The 16802-nt window shown below is 46.4% G+C and overlaps 1 protein-coding gene across 4 annotated transcripts in view; it reads left to right on the forward strand.

Annotated features, from left to right (window-relative positions):
• Nucleotides 1-16802, forward strand: part of TRAPPC10 (trafficking protein particle complex subunit 10) — a 99313-nt gene that overhangs the window by 75796 nt on the left and 6715 nt on the right. For all 4 annotated transcript variants that reach the window (XM_049874990.1, XM_049874991.1, XM_049874993.1 and 1 more), the window contains 10 exons: nt 695-786; nt 2903-3043; nt 3477-3589; nt 5693-6207; nt 6973-7114; nt 8503-8661; nt 9490-9719; nt 11014-11114; nt 12532-12658; nt 14252-14422. In XM_049874990.1, the coding sequence (XP_049730947.1) occupies nt 695-786; nt 2903-3043; nt 3477-3589; nt 5693-6207; nt 6973-7114; nt 8503-8661; nt 9490-9719; nt 11014-11114; nt 12532-12658; nt 14252-14422 (1791 nt within the window). The remainder of the gene's footprint in view (nt 1-694; nt 787-2902; nt 3044-3476; nt 3590-5692; nt 6208-6972; nt 7115-8502; nt 8662-9489; nt 9720-11013; nt 11115-12531; nt 12659-14251; nt 14423-16802) is intronic.

Below are 16802 nucleotides of genomic sequence, written 5' to 3' on the forward strand. Positions count from 1 at the left end.
TTGGGGTTGGGAGTGGACTGGTGTTTGGGGACCTCCTCCTTGCGGGCCTTTTAAACCTTTTTGATACCCTGGGAAGTTGTAGGTGCCACGTGGAGTGATTGTTGTTCGTTAAATGTTTATTAAATGTTTATTAGTACCCGAGATGCCATAATTAGGCACAAAAGCATCTTTGAATATTTATAGCTTTGTTCAAAATGTGTTTGCCATTCAGTACAATGGAAATTCTAAGAGAAGATAGTGAATAGTTTTCTATGTAAAAAGAAATAGTTTGTCCTCAGGCAGAGCTATTATGCTTGACTGAACGCAGTGTACTTAGAAGCTCGGTGTGTCAGCTTTGCTCTGGGCTCCTGGTTGACTCGAGAGCGTTTAATAGTAGCTGGCAGTGGTCTGTTAGTGTTACACAAACAGGTGAGGAAAATATCAAACAAGATGACCCACATTGGAAAGCACCTTGGGAAATTAAATATTCTCTGCTTGGGAATTCATGAGTATTTCTTTTATTAATATGCTTCATAATTTGTATATGTTATATGCTGTTATATAAATTACTCCACACAAAAATAGATGCAAATTGAAAAACAATGTTACCTTGACAGCAATGTCTTAGGTTTTGGCTCTGGGTAAATAAGTACAGTAGGATTTGTCTAGCGTTAAGCATGCAAATACATAGTTCCATGTTTTCCCTTCTCCACAGGATTTGTCCCATGCCACCATCGAAATGTATACAAGCATAGGGAGAATCCGCTCAGCTAAGTTCGTCGGAAAGGATTTGGCGGAGTTTTACATGTAATTCATCTTGAACTCTTCTTTGAATCTTAAACATTTCATGTGTATAATAAGCGAGGATTTGTTATGCGTAGAGTTAATACAAAACGTATGTAAATTTTTAGATGGAAAAATCTAGGATCTGTTAACTAATCATCATTTCTTTTTTTAATTTTCTGAAAACCAAATGGAGAGGTTTCAGCTTGTTCCTCCTGACAAGTGTTACTGGTCTTCGAGATTCTTTTATTTAACCAGAGAGTTACGAGGAAGTTAATTAGTGGCAAGTAAGTTGGGATGCAGGCTCTTACGTATTTTACTGCATAGGATTTTCTCTAGTTTATAGCAGATGCAGATGCTTCCTAGGTGGATTGAAAACCTCAAGGCCAGTCCTGTAAAGTAGCTGCAGGTAGTAAGAGCCCGAAGGAGGGGCAGCCTGAGACTGATGGGTGTGTACCAGTGCTGTATAAATTCCCGTTCCAGTCCCTGCTTTGGAATTTCATTCCAGGGAAAAGACTGGAAATTTAGCATCTTCTTGGCGGGTTGGATAAAATAAGCCTGTCTAAGCGAAGACACCTCAGCTGTTTCAAAGCAATGGAAAGCTTTGTCTATTTTGTGCAGAAAAGATGTTTGTTTTGATTTTTCACACAATAATTTTCATGTAAAAATGTTTGAAATAATATTTTGAATAATAATATCTTCAAACCTGAAATTGATAGTTATTTCATTAGATAAAATAAGAAAGACCAGCTTATTTTCACTGATGGGAATTGGCTGGAAAGGGACTCATGGGTTGTCTAAGTGAACCGAACCATTAGTTTTCCAGATGTGGTTGGAGCAGGTGACCAGTCACACGGCTAATAATGCGGAGTCAGGGCTCGCATTTGGCTCTCGTGAACCCCCATCTAGTGTGTATAAGGAGGAAGGTACTGCTTAAGGGAGTGGAGGAACTGTATCTTCAATGCTGTGAGTTTGGTCAGTCGCATGGGAATACTAGTAGGAAAAGGCAAGCAGCGGATTCTGAGGCAGTGAGCTGTAGGGTAGCACGCAGCTGCTGGTGAAGAGGCTGGGGCTTGTTCCCAGCCTGCCACACACCAGCCGTGTGACTGTTGGCCTCTGTCTCCTCCTCCTCTGGGAGCCTCCAGGGGAGGCCCTGGGTGTTCCTGGGGCTCCCTTCCAGGCCTAGAATTGTGGGTCTTTTGTTAAAGATGGTAACTGAAGATGTGTCAGAGATTCCAACCACTTTAAAAAACGGGTGGAGAGGGATGAAAGACTGGAAAAACCAGGTAGTTTGATAGACTTGAACATTTAATTTGAGGATTTGGGAACTCTCACTGCCATGTGAGTAGAGTAGTGGGAGCTGGGATGTCTTCCAAGGATGCCTAGAGAGAACGAGTGGTCGTTAGAGTTGGCCTTTATCCTACGAGCTAGCAGTCCCTGGCTTCCCGGCAGGTAAGAGTCCACACTGTCACCGAGGCTCTGGCAAGCTCCCGCCACGTTGTGCTTTCAGTTTTACGTTGTTTTTATTCTGAGCATCTTTAGAGTTTAAATTGGACTGAGGCTATGTCTTGGGCGATGTGTGTTGCAGTTTTAATCCTTCAGAGCTCTCTGAAAGCCTCTGAAGCCCACTCTGCTCTGCTGATTCTCAGAGTTGACTGTCCCCCTCGGTTGGGTCACAGAGACCACATCTGTTTTGATGTATCTTCGTTAGATAGTACGGCACTGAGCCCAGGTTTCTTAGCTCCATCGCTAGCTGGTTGTGTACATGTGGACAAATCCTTCACCTTCTTTTATTCTTGACGTTCTTGTCTGTGAGATGAACGAGTGAACTGTGTCCTCACTTTCTTATCCTGAGAGTCAGCAATAAAAGTCCTTTAACTAGTGTATAAGGCTAGACAACAGTGTATGTAGGGTTATCACCGTGAGCCCATTTCTGAGTTCTTTACTTCGGGGTCAGATTAAGTATTCTTACGTCAGTATTCTTTCTCATAAAAGGAAGACAAGGCAGAGAAGAAGCATCTAGGGATGGTACCTCCGCCACAGTGTTGGGTGGCCAAGGGTGGAGAACAGGTCAGGAAAGATGTCTGCATTTGTTATTACCATGAGCATGACGAAAGCTTCTGTTCGTTGGCTTTGCAAGGAGGAAAAAGTCTCCACAGAAGGCAGAGCTCTACCTTCAAGGAGCGCTGAAAAACTACCTGGCCGAGGGCTGGGCACTGCCCATCACACACACCAGGAAGCAGTTGGCCGAGTGTCAGAAACACCTTGGACAGATTGAAAAGTATCCTTTAAGTTTAATATTTTCACATAAATAGGGAAATCGCTTTCTGTTTTTATAGCAACAATACCCCCAATTGAGTATTTAATAAACCCCTAATATTTAAAAGTCCTACCTTGTACACATGTGTTCAAGCCCTGGTGGCGCAGTGGCTAAGCCTTTGACTGCTCACCAAAAGGTCGGCAGTTTGAATCCACCAGGCGCTCCTTGGAAACCCTACGGGGCAGCTCTACTCTGTCCTGTAGGGTCGCTACGAGTCAAAATTGACTCAACAGCAGTAGGTTTAGTGTATACATGTGTAGAGTGCAAGTATGTGTATAGAATGAATTAAGTGCCTGGCCAACATACTTCAACTGCCTTTGGGTTCCCAAAGGGCACACACCGAAGGCTCCAAGGGCCTTTGGAAGTCCTTCTGTGCCCTTAACGCTCCACTCAGTTACCTGCAGACCAGTAGCCTCTTAGCCAGCGATTGCCACTTAACAGATGAGGAGAGGAAATACTTCTGCCAAGAGATCCTCAACTTTGCCAGCCAGCAGACAGACAGCCCAGGTAAGACTGATGTTTTGAACTTTTTACTATAAAACTTCTCAAATATACAGAAAAGTGAAAAGAATAACACAGCACATACCAGTCACTTAGATTCAGCAACTCTTAGCATTCTGCCCTAACGGCAAATGTGTATCTGTAGCTTGCTTGCTTTTTACTCTTTTTCGTTTTGCTGAACTTCAAAGAAACTTGCAGACCACATTGTGATACTTGACCTGAAACAGGTTTGCATGCATCTTCCAAAAATGAAGACGTTCTCCTAACCACACGAGGGTTACCACATCCAGAAGATTTTAACACAGTACTCGTGTCATCTGCTAATTAGCCTGTTTTCAAATTTCCCTAATTGTCTCAAAAAATGTTTTTATAAATTATTTTTTAATAGGGTCCAGTCAAGGATCACATGTTACATTTGGTTTTTATAACTCAACACTCTTCTAATTTAAACAATTCTTCCCATGCTTGCTCGTCTGTATCTCAAGACACTGATTTTTTTAATATAGCAGCTTTATTGGCGTATGATTCACAGACTGTACAGCCTGTCCTTTTGAAGTGTACAATTCACTGCTTCTGGTATATTCACAAAGTTGTGCAGCCATCAGCAGCGCTAATTTTAGAACATTTTCATCACCCCCAAAAGAACCCCATACTCATTTCTTCCAGCCTTCCCAGGCCAGGCAACCGCTACCCTACTTTCTGTCTCAATAAATTTGCCTATGCTGGGCTTTCACGTAAATGGAATTATACAGTGGTCTTTTGTGACTGGCGTCCTTCACCTAGCATAATGTTTTCAGGACTGATTCATGAGGTAGCATGTATCAGGATGTCTTTTCTGTTTATGGCTGAGTAATATCCATTGTGCGACTATACCACATTGTGTTTGTCCATTTACCAGATGATGGACATTTGGGTTGTAAGACATTGACTTTTTAAGGACGTGGAGCCAGTTCTGTCATAGACAGTCCCACTTTCTGGAATTTGTCTGATGGTTTCCTCGTTGTAGCATTAACTGGAAGTTAGATCTGAAAGGCTTAGATTCAGGTTAAAAATTTTGGCAAGGTGTACTTCCTTGGTGATGCTGTGTGGTATGATGAAAGTTTACCTTGTGTTTAGTTTACCAGGAAGAGTGCTAGTTTAGAACAGACGCTAACCACTCTAGAACAAGTGTTCCCAAAGGTTCTGGCTCCTGGTTAATGTGGCCATTGACCGCTGGGGTGACTTTCACTCAAGTAGAGAAAGCATGTTTCTCAGGAACAGGAACCTCATGAAGTGACTGTCTGCCTTCTCAGACTCTTCAATGTGCCTAGTCTGGTCACTGGCAGCGCCACACGTGGCCATGTTTGGTGTATGGAGGGGCTACCTGAGTTAGGCTTCTCCTTCCAGAGCTCCCAGGCATCTCTACATCTCCACAGTTGTCCACTGTTTTCTTGTGATCTTAGAGCAAGTCCTTTTGTTGATTAGTGTTTGCTTCATCAGTACTTACTGGTGAGGTCTGTAGCCGTGTGGTTTTTCTAGACAAAACCCGGTGCTTATAGAAGGTCAGGGAAGGCAGGGCCTGGAGGGAGCAGTGGGGAGGCTCATCCTTCGTGATAACAGAGCTGAATGCTTCACTGCTGTCCGGGGAGGGCGGGCAGGGTCCTTGCCTCAGTGGCTGGCTTCATGGACTGTAAACCCCAGAGTTATTTCCTGTTATGCAAGTGAGGATTTGGGCATCTTGAGGATTTCTTCAGTGGGTAGGAAGGTGTTGGAATTCCTTGAGACAGCTCTAGGAACGGGACAGTTTACAAAATGTATTTTGAAATTGAGGGGCAAATTGACCTGCATTTCTCTTAGGTTTGCCAAAATGGAATTTGGAAACCTTCATTTCTTCAAATTTCCTGATTTCCAAGAGTTGTCTAGGCATTTGTTTACATTCTGCTTTTGACAACATAGCTCTGTTGGGGTGTGAAGATGGCCTGAAGTTAGGGCATTTTAAAGTATCTTTGCGTATCTCTGCTGTCCTTTCTCATGTTGAGCACCCTTCAGCTGAGCGGGTAGCAGTCCAGGGGAGCTGCAGGGCCATCCAGCGTTACTTGGGCCACAGAACGTGTCCTTGTGTCTTTACAGGCCGTAAAATCGTGCTGCCCATGCATTCTTTTGCACAACTGAAGAGTCTCCATTTCGACCCGTCTAACGCGGTGGTCCACGTAGGTGGTGTCCTGTCTGTTGAGATAACTCTGTGGAGCCAGATGCCTGTCCCCGTCCACGTGGAGCAGATCGCCGCTAATGTTCACTTCAGCATCGAGAAGAACAACTACCGCAAGACTGCAGAGTGGCTCACCAAGCACAAAACGGCCAACGGCATCATCACCTTTCCCCACGAGCCTGCGCCCTTCCCCGTGTCCCAGAACAGCTTGCCGGCACTGGAGCTGTATGAGATGTTTGAGAGGAGTCCCTCGGATAACTCTCTGAGCACCACGGGGATTATCTGCAAGAATGTGCACATGCTCCTCAGAAGGCAGGAGAGCAGCTCTGCTCTGGAAGTGCCTTCCGGGGTGGCTCTGGAAGACGGGGCCCACCTGCTCAAGTGCAGCAGTGTGACGCTGGAGCCCGGGGCCAATAAGGTCCTGTTCAGGACTCAGGTGTGTCAGATCAGCCAGTAAGGAAGAGGCTTTGAGCCTGCAAGAAGTATCTGGGGCACGCTGAGAAGTGAGGGGAGCCCTCTCTTCCACTACCCGGTTTTTATCTGTATACTTAAAGAAAAAGAGATGGCATTTAAAAACTTTTCTATTTATACCGTTTTAATGCAGCCGATCAATTTTGTATGAAGTTCTTAACATTTGTTCCCACTGCATTTGGTTCGCCTTCTCCCCTGTGTATTAAAAATGCACCATCCTTCTTTGTTAAATGGCGCAGGTTTCAAAGAAGGTGGCATGCTTTCATGGTAAGCCTTGTTTTTCTTTTGTGGCCGCTTGAATGTCGGGACAGCTGCTTCTGACTCACTCTGATGTAAACATTTCTCCAGGGCAGCGTGTCTTCAGCACTGCTGAGCTCCATTAACTCACAAGGACTCAGCTGGTGGAAAGTCAGCCACGAGCAGAGTCTTCTGGAGTTTTTTTCTTTTTGTCATGTATGTTTTGAGCCTAGTCTTAGAGCAGGTCTTAAATTTCATGCCGAATGTTTCCGTTAAATACTTAATCAGGAGAGAATGCTATGTATAAAGTTGCTTAAATTGAAAATACCTTGTTAGAAGCTTGAAGTCTGGATTTAAGCCTCAGTTACTCAGATAACCGTAGACAGAGGGGAAGTACAAACCCAGGATACCCTGAGCATCCCAGCACTCCCTTAGGGAGCTCATCCTTATAACATGGGTTGACGTGTTTCCAAATGCCGCGTTTTGACTCTAGGCCAAAGAACCTGGAACCTACACGCTCAGGCAGCTGTGTGCCTCAGTGGGCCCCGTATGGTTTGTCCTGCCTCACGTCTACCCCATTGTGCAGTACGACGTGTACTCGCAGGAGCCCCAGCTCCACGTGGAGCCTATCACCGGTGAGTCGGCGTGGGTGCGGGAGGGAGCTCTCGTGCTGCCGCCTTCGTTTTGTGTTGTCCTTGCCCACTCCCAAAGGCCTGGTGTGCGGCAAGAGGGCGTCCTAGAAGCTAAGGTTCCCAGGGCCTTTTAGACATTGGAAGCTGCCTGGGAACTGACCGGCTGCCCCTGTTTTGTTCATCTGAGTATTAGCCATCCTGTAATAGCTGACTATTATGTTTGGTTAACACGGTGCATCTGAAGATAAGAAGAAATGGCCAGATATCTGCTGTGTCAACTGCAGAAAATGTAATACACATCATTTCCTGCTTATAGTTCCATTTCACAGGCTAAACGCTAGATTAGCTGTGTTCTCGGTTTTGACCAGAAGCCTTTTCCTTTGAAAGCGTTGATTAAACTTAACTCACTGGTAAGACGTTTGTGAAATTCAAAACAACTGTCCTTTTTGGAAGGTCCGAAAATCGGGAATTTGTATGAACAAATGGTTAAAGACCACATGACATTTAATTAAAACACCAGTGAGTGAAGGTCTCCGTTGTTAAGGACAGACAGGATGTATTCATTTGCTTGTTTCTTCCTTTTGGGGGAAAAAGTCAAGAAAAGTATGTTTTCTATTCAATCTCCCCACCCTCCCCACTTTTCTGCTTTCAAACTGGCCCCATGGCCACCAGCCAAAGCTCAGGCCTCAGATGCTGAGTATACCAGACAGGCTCGAAGGGTCCTTTATTCAGAGACGTTTTGTCAGAAAGGCCAGCCTTCAGCACTGTGCTCCTGCAGGGCCTGCCCTCTCCCCTGCATGACCGCGGAGCGGGACCCCACCCTGCCTCCATCCTGTACAGTGGCCACTGGCCCCTCTAGGCCTCTTGCCTCTCGCTCATCCCTTGGCCTCTCATCTGCTCTGCCTCTTCTCACTTCTTGTCTCTAGCCTCCCCCTTTCTTCCTTCCCTAGGGCAGGATTATCAGAAACCTCGACTCTTTCTGCCCCTCTAGCCCCATTCAGGAGTCCTTGGTAGTCATAGCTATGACCCAGCTTCTTGGGAAGCAAAGGTCCTGAGCCCGAAACTGGAAAAGCAGGTGAAAATTCCCTGTGGCATGCTCCTTAGCCTCATGGTCTGATTCTCCTTCATTAACTGGAGGACTCGCGTGGGGATGAAACCCCCTTAGCTCACAAAATTCTGTTGTCTCCAGCGGTTCCCCTAAACCCTGCAATCCACATAAATTACTTTAAAAGCTAGTACAGAAAGGAATGGAAATTGAGCGAATTCAAGGAGTATCTAAAGAGAACTCATCTTTTGTAGTAAAGGAAACAGAGCACCCCTGAACTTTACTTCAATCCTTCATTAATATTTTATAGTGATAGCGATGCTAATTGCTGCCTTTTTCCCTTTAGATAGCCTCTTGGCTGGTATTCCTCAGAAGGTCAAGTTCACTGTCACAACTGGCCACTATACAATAAAAAACGGGGACAGTCTCCAGCTGAGCAATGCGGAAGCTATGGTCATCCTGTGTCGCACAGAGAACAGGGCAGTCATCTACTCCAACACAAGAGGTGAGGCACCTGGCCCTGCAGCTGAGCACCTGTCAGGATTTCGGGAAATCATGTAGAGTACTCTAGGCACTGTCACGCCCCATGCCCAGGAACTCAGCCTGGAGTGCACTTCCTGTGTCCCATGTACCTTAGGTGGCATCTGAAGGCTGCCCCCTTGTGACTGTCTCCTGGTAGTGCCATAGCAGATGGTGAGCCCAGCAGCTGGGCTTGGCACTGCATTTGGGAAGGAGTGACCACGAGCAGCTTATATGTGCTCTGTGGCCACGTAGTGCCAACCCTGCGAAAGCCATGTGGCGCAGCATTGCTACCTGGGCCTGCTGACCTTCAGCTTCTTCCCACCTCTCCCCCTCCAGCACCGAAAGACAAAAACAAGTCAGCTGCTTGAGGCACTGGTTAGATGCCCTAACCTAGGTGTCTCCTCCCTGGAATCCTAGCCATGGGACATGGAAAGGGAAGGACTCTGCTCCCTTTCTGGGGTAATTGATGACCAAGTGGTGGGGTGGAATGGGTAGGACATTCACTAGTTGGGTGGCCCGCCTAGTGAGAAACACCGCTTTTCTGCCTTCAGACTGCACACAGTGACAGCTCCCCGGGCTCCTGCCTGCTGCTCCACCTGGTTTCCTCCTCCGCTGCCCTCTCCTGGGCTGGTTCTGGCTCTTGGTTTTCCTGCCTCTTTCTCTCCCTCAGCCCTTCCTGGGCTCATCCTTTCTGGAGCTGCGGCAGCGAGAAACCTGCTGTAAGCTCATGGCTGGACCCCTCACTTGCTCTAAGGAAGGGAGCATGAAGCGCAGGGAATGGTTTGAAATGGCTCTTTCTGTTTTCTCGTAGAGAAGTCTTCGGATGTGTCACTCAGGGTCCAGTCCTCGGGGAAGGTCACCAGCATCAGCCTGCCAGCGGCACCTGCGTACCACCTGATCGAGTTTGAACTGGATGTCCTCTCTCTGCCTTCAGCTCCAGCTGCTAGAGGGGGCAGCAACCAGCCAGGGCTGAAGGAATCCCGGAAGACCTGTCCAGAGAAGCAGGCAGCTGGCCACTGCATGGTGACCACAGACCACAAAGTAAGGTGTCGGCAGTGGCTGCCACTTGTCAGCCTGTTGGGGAAGCACTTAGTGACCAAGGGCGATGTATGAGAGGTGGCTGCTGGAAAGTTGGGGGTTCCTAATTCCAGACACTACAGCTCTCCTTTGTGCTTAGTGTCTGTACCTTCGTACAGCAGGGCTGCATCTTGCAAGGACGCGCACTGGCTCTGACTTCTGTCCCAACTCTAGAGGGAAAGAACGGGTGTTGTTAGGGCTCGAGGGGCTGTTACATTGGGATTGTTACATAGGGATTAGCAGTCTGCGTGTCCTAGCCAGGAGGCCAGAGAGTGTGGTGAAGTGGCATGCTTCTGTTTTTGTCCACTGGGACATCACATCAAGCTTAGCAAGGGATAAAGCCTTGTCATTGTATACGTTAGTGGTGGCATCACTGAAAGTTATTTGACAGCTGTGTGACTTTGTTCCCAGATCCTCAGTAAATCAGCTCAGGGAACGTGTTGTCATCGTTGTTACGCAAGAGTGTGTCCGTGCTTTGTCATACCGGTCTCAGCTCCGAGCGCTCTTTTGAACACCCAGGTGCAGAAAGCAGAAACATACATACCAGATGAGTAGGATAGGCCAGGGTGGAGAGTGTCAAACAGGACAGCACCAAAAGAGTAGTCGTGTCCTGGAGGAGCGTGTGAACAGAGAACACCTCTTCCTTCCTTATCTCAGACACAGATTCAGGGGCAAAGATGATACTTATTTCAGTAACAGAGCCCAGAGTCAGTGCTGAATGAACGAATGTTCTGTACTCAGTGTATTCATTTGTTCCATGTGGGAAATAAAATGCAGCCTGAGACCTGATTCCTGCCCTTAAAGGGATTGATAGCTTTGCCTGTAGTGCGCCCTAGAATGGGATTGGCTTTCTGTCAGTGTATTCGGCATCATATGGATTAAATGTTTGGATAACTCATTTGACCCTGGAGTGGTTAACGATTGTTTAGCGTAATCTGGACACACATGACTTTAAAAGTGCTTTGGCTGCACACGTGTGAGAACGTAGCATGGACTTCCTGCTTGGCCCGCCTCTGCGCTTGGGGGCTGTTGAGGCCCTTATGGTGCCTCATGGGCTTTCTGCCAGTTACGGATCCGCATTTCTCATCTGGCTGTTAGTTTGTGCCTGTGTTTCATGGGGATTTCACTTTCTGAGGGATGGTTAGTAAAAACAAAATAGAACGTCTAGGAAATTGGCAGCTGCTGCACATTGGGACCAGTGCGGTGGCAGTGGGCTGTGACGTCTGCGTGGTCCACATGGGTCCTGTCGTCTCCTCAGGTGTCAATCGACTGCCCGTGGTCTATCTACTCAACTGTCATTGCGCTGACCTTCAGTGTGCCATTCCAGACCACACACTCTTTGCTGTCGGCTGGAACACGGTAAGGAGGCTCCAGAAAACAGCCCTGGGTTCTTCTCTGAGACTCTCTGACGTGGAGATTCTTGTTTTTCATAGCCCGCTTTAATGAAGGAAGACACAGATACTAAGAACACATTGAGTTGGGGGGTTGGGTCCTCTAGTGGTAACTTGGTTTCCTTAGCCTACCTCTCTCAGTATACAGAGAATAAAGAAGCCAGTTTTCATCAATTTTTTCTTTTAAAAATTATGAGGGGCCGCGTAATCACACACAGTCAACTGTTGCTTAGAATTTGCAACTTTCCGTTGACAAAGATGATTTTAATGCTTAAGCTTTTCTTTTTCCTTGAGAAAAAAGTTAACTTTGAGGGAGAAGTGGAACTTGTGATGCATTTGGACAGTTTTTTTCTGGAGTATTTTGGACACTCCCAGGCCTCACGCTGTGTCATGTTACCTCTAAAAACGTGTTACTAACAATGGCGGATGTTTTCTTAGGGTCACAGTGCCGTTGTCCACCTGTTAAGGTTAACAACAATTCCGCGCTACCCTTCAGCACCTAATCCATATTCAGATTTCCCCAACTGCCCCAGTGACGTGTTAGAGTTGGTTGGTTTGATTTGGGATCTGAGCAAAGTCCCCATTTGGTTGTTATCTCCCTCAGGCTCTCTTCATCCCAGCTCCCTGCCTCTTGTCCACCTCCCCCATTTTTCAAGCCATTGACCTGTCGCTGAACTTGGACCACCGGGCTTTTCTGGATTTGGCTGATCGCACCCTCAAGTGGTTTTAACTATTCCTCTGTCCCCTGTATTTCCTGTCATTTGGCAGTTACTATAGAGCAGGACTTGTATGCCTTACCACCCGTGGCCTTCGGGGCTGGAGAATCGTGTGTCATTAGGTATTTCCATCCCGTGCAGTGTAGGATGCTGAGCAGCGTCCCTGGCACCTGCCCACCAAACGCTCTTGGCATCTAGAAGTATTAATGGTTAAAAACATGGCGAGTCTGTAACGGAACCTGAGCTGCTGTATTAAGGGCTGGCTTTCCAGAACTTCTTTACATGTCGTGGGAATTAAAGTAAAATCTGAATGTAGTTTCTCAGTGAGTAGTTATTTCTAAAAGCAGTCCTGTCGTAATGTCTCTTTCCTGCAGAGCTCGTTGCAGCCTATTCACATGTTTACAAAGATCTGACATGATTGTGTACTAGTACCATGCCAGAAACAGAAGATTCTTTGATCCGTTTTTCCACAAAAGGAGCTTGTTTAGAGATTTGTTCTTTCTGACACTTATATGTGGAATCAAGAGTAGAAATATTTGTAACAACTAGTTTTTATTCTGTTTTGTCACTTTCAATTTCTCATCAGAGAGGACCCTCTTAGCAAAGCTAAAATCTGTGTAATAAAGTTCGTAAATGTAAAAATTACACTTTTTTGTTTTTCTGTTTTAGGAAATATGTTCAAATTTGTGTCCAGAACTTGTCAGAACTGGACTTTCGGCTCTCAGATAGCAGTCTTGTAGACATTGGTGGTAGTACCGACCTGCAGCTGGTACCGCTGAACACGCAGTCCCAGGAGGTAAACACGAAGTCCCAGGGGGCAGACGCGCGGTCCCAGGGGGCAGACGCGCGGTCCCGGGGGCAGACGCGCGGTCCCGGGGGCAGACGCGCGGTCCCGGGGGCAGACGCGCGGTCCCAGGGGGCAGACGCGCGGTCCCAGGGGGCAGACGCGCGGTCCCGGGGGCAGACGCGCGGTCCCGCGGGCAGACGCGCGGTCCCAGGGGGCAGACGCGCGGTCCCGGGGGCAGACGCGCGGTCCCAGCGGGCAGACGCGCGGTCCCAGCGGGCAGACGCGCGGTCCTAGCAGTAAACACTTTATCTAGAGTGGAGCACCGATTTGTTCACAGGAGACAAGAGTGCCAGGTTGTAGTGCCCACAGTGTTTTTGATACAGTGTGATGTAGCGTGTTTTGAGACTGAGCCTTTACACATATAGAACAGTCTTCCGGGTGATCAGTAAAGCTAAGGGTCCCTGCAGACCTCTCCAGAGCTGCAGCTTTGCTGGACGTGGTGTGTGGTTCACACTTGTTCTGTGGCTGAGCGACACGAGGGTTGTTTGTAGTTTTAGAAGAATTAAATCTTAAATGTGCCCTGCCCCATGCACAGATTTATGTGAATATCAGCTTATTCTTGAATCTCACGTTGACTGCATGGACAGTGTTGCCCCAGCGGGAGTGATGACTCTCCCTTCTGCCTGTAATGACATACCTGAACAGACCAGAAGGAAGCATTCCTAAGTGATGGTGGACTTTTGTAAAGGGGCCATGTTTGTTCATGCTGCTGGCCTGAACCCTGAAGGGGCTGCTTCTCTTCATTGCTTGCATGTGTTTTTAGAGATACATGCTGAGTGTTTAGAAGATCAAACATTGCATTAATGGATGTCTGTGTCTTCAGCAGGAAACCCTGGTAGCATAGTGGTTAAGTGCTACGGCTGCTAACCAAAAAGTCAGCAGTTCAAATCCACCAGGTGCTCCTTGGAAACTCTATGGGGCGGTTCTACTCTGTCCTATAGGGTTGCTATGAGTCAGAATCATCTCTACGGCAGTGGGTTTGGGTGGTTTGGTGTCTTCAGCATTTTCAAAAAATTTCCCTTGCCAGTATTTGGCCAATTTCCAATCTCACCCAAGCCTGTTACTGTGCTTGTTGGTGTGAACTTTGTGTAGAATCCGGTGTTTAGGCCACACGCCAGGTGATGCTGCTTTTTAAATGAACTTAACGTTAAATATAAAATAATTGGCATGGATGTAAATAAGTACTTTTTAATTGATTGACAGTATTTTCCCCTGTTTGGAACTGTATGGGATATCTATATACTAATAAATATCCTTCAAGCTTTTTTATGATTCCCTAGGCAGTGGAGCTTTGTGGAGCTTATGGACTCATAAAAAATGTAAACATTTCCACTGGCTCTGTGCAGTCTTCTGTGGGGAGCAAGGCCAGGCTGGGGGACCTGGGTAGGCCCCCAGAGCCCACATGCAGGGGTCCTGTGACACAGGCGGTCTGCTTGGTTCACACTCAAGTGTCCTCGTGTGGGATGCGTTTCTAGCTGGTGTGGTGGTTTGGGCTGCGGGCTGGTGCGCTGGGTGTGCAGTGACGACCAACTCTTCCTGCAGCGTGTCCACAGCCGGCAGTCAGTCTTCTTTGTCTGGGAGCTGAAGTGGACCCGGGAGCCGCCCCCTGCCCTGCACTGCTGCTTCTCGGTGGGATTCTCCCCAGCCTCTGAAGAGCGGCTGTCTGTCTCCTTACAGCCGTATACCTACGAATTCCAAGTGGAAAATTTTTTTGTATGTATTCTTTTGAGGGTGCAGCGGGGGTTGGGAAAGGGGTCTCACAGTAAAATGTGGCATCGTATTCTTTATAATCTGACAAATCCAATAGAATCTTTCAATATAACGAAGAGAGATCGAGAAAAAGTAAATACTTGGGACAGGTAAATCATATTTGAGAACTCCAGGCCTTTTCAGATGACACGCCCGCCTGCTGTGTGGGCACTTGAGTGGTGCCTCTAGGATTGGTGTTCACGTAAAGACCAGAAGACTCCTTTTCTCGTCCATACTTGGGCTGAGTGACTTCTGGAAATATCCTTAGCGCCATTCATTCATCTTGACCTTTAGCCACTAGTCAGAGGCATTCCTTTATAAAGCGTGTCTCCAGTTCTTGAAAAACCACAGGTGCTGTAGCAATTTGCTTGTTTAGTATCGTGAAGACTTCCCTGTAACCTACAAATCTCTTGGTAGAAGCCAATTTAGATGTAAAGCTAAAAATCCCGTAAAGCTGGGTGAGTAGATACAATTGGACAAGTTGTGCCTTTAGTGAGATGGTTGCATTTATTGGTAGGCAAACCCATAGGGACATGTATAACCTTGTGGTACTTCCCTTTCTTCTCTTTATTACTCACATTGTTAAACAGTGTTTTATTCGAGACAGTGTTTGTGTTTACAGCTCTTGATATTAGCTGTTAGCGGCTTCTTCTGTGCCTCCTTGCCAACCCAAACAGACTTTGTTTGTTTTAACCCTTATGTTTTATTTAACTCTCCTTATTAGCCTTAGAGCATTAAACTTAATCACTAGCATGATCTATCTTTTGTAGTGCAAACGATACATTTTTTGTGGGGCTTACAGCCGTTGAGCATTAAGTCATCAGTGTGGTAAAGGGTCTGCATACATCTAATCTGGTTTGCTTATTGCAGGTGATGATTAACTGCGTAGCAAATTTTCTTTTTTCTTCCTCTTCAAACTAAGAGCATAGAAGTAATTTTCCTTTGGAACTGTGCAATCTGAGCAAACGATCAGAGAACAATATCTGGTGGATTGCTCTTATCAAAAGTGGGCTGAGGACCACTTTTTTTTATAACAGCTTTTTTGAGATGCAATTTATATACCATAAAGTTCACCCATTGAAAGTGTACAGTTTAGTGGTTTTTGGTATATTTATAGAGTTGTGTGACCATCACAGTAATCTTATTTTAGAACACTTTCATCGTTCGAAAAAGAAACGTTGTACCCATTACGACCGCGGCCCTTTACCTTCTCCCTCTAACCCCCGGCAAACACTGATCAGTGGGCGAGTCTGTCTGTGCATTCGCCTTTCAGGACATTTCACATAAATGGAATCATATCATATATAGGCTATTTAGCGACTGGCTTCTTTGACTTAGCGTCATGTTTTCAGGGTTCCTCCATGTGATAGCATATATCAGTACTTCATTCCTTTTTATGGCTGAGTAATTTTCTGTTCAGACACGCTACACTTTGTTTATCCATCATCTGTTGATGAGCACCTGGGTGGTTTTCACTTCGGGGCTGGCACGAATAATGCTGCTGTGAACATTCATGTACAAGTTTTTGTGTGGATGAATATTTTTATTTCTCTTGGGTAAATACCTAGGAGTGAAATTGCTGGGTCATACAGTAACTCTGTTTGACAGCTTGCGGAACTGCCAGACCGCTTCCAAAGCGGCTGCGCCATTTTACGCGCCCACAGCAGTGTGTAAAGGTTCCAGTTTCCCCGCATCCTCACCAACACTTGTCCGTGGCTTTGATTGTAGTCACCCTGGTGGGTGTGAAGTGGATTCAGTTGTGATGGCTACAGGGTCACCCTGAATTGGAACTGACGTGAAGCGTTTGGGTTTAATGATATTTGAAATTAAGAAGCCCTGGTGGCACAACAGTTAAGCGCTTGGCTGCTAATGGAAAGGTGGGCAGTTTGAACCCTCCCAGTGGCTCCTCAGGAGAAAAGACGTGGCGACCTGCTTGCCTAAAGATCACAGCTTAGAAGGCCCTCTGGGACAGTTCCACTCTGCCACATGGCCTCGCTGTGAGTGGAAATCGCCTTGAGGGCACCTAACAGCAGTGATATTAAGCTTTCCTGTGCTGATTGGCTGATTATGTATCTTCTTTGCAGAAATATATATTCAGATCCTTCGCCTGTTTTTAAAATCGGGTTATTGGTCTTTTTTTTATTGAGTTATAAGATTTCTGGATGCAAGTCCTTTATTGTATATGTGATTTACAGATATTTTCTCTTAGTCTGTGCGTTGTCTTTACACTTTCTTGATGGAAAAAAAGTTTTTAATTTTGATGTATCTGGCTTACCAATTTTTTATTGTTTGTATTGCTTGTACTTTTGGTGTCAGATCTAAGAAATCATTGCTTAACCCAAAG

The sequence above is a fragment of the Elephas maximus genome, chromosome 2 (genome assembly GCF_024166365.1).
Source record: "Elephas maximus indicus isolate mEleMax1 chromosome 2, mEleMax1 primary haplotype, whole genome shotgun sequence".
Taxonomy (NCBI): domain Eukaryota; kingdom Metazoa; phylum Chordata; class Mammalia; order Proboscidea; family Elephantidae; genus Elephas; species Elephas maximus.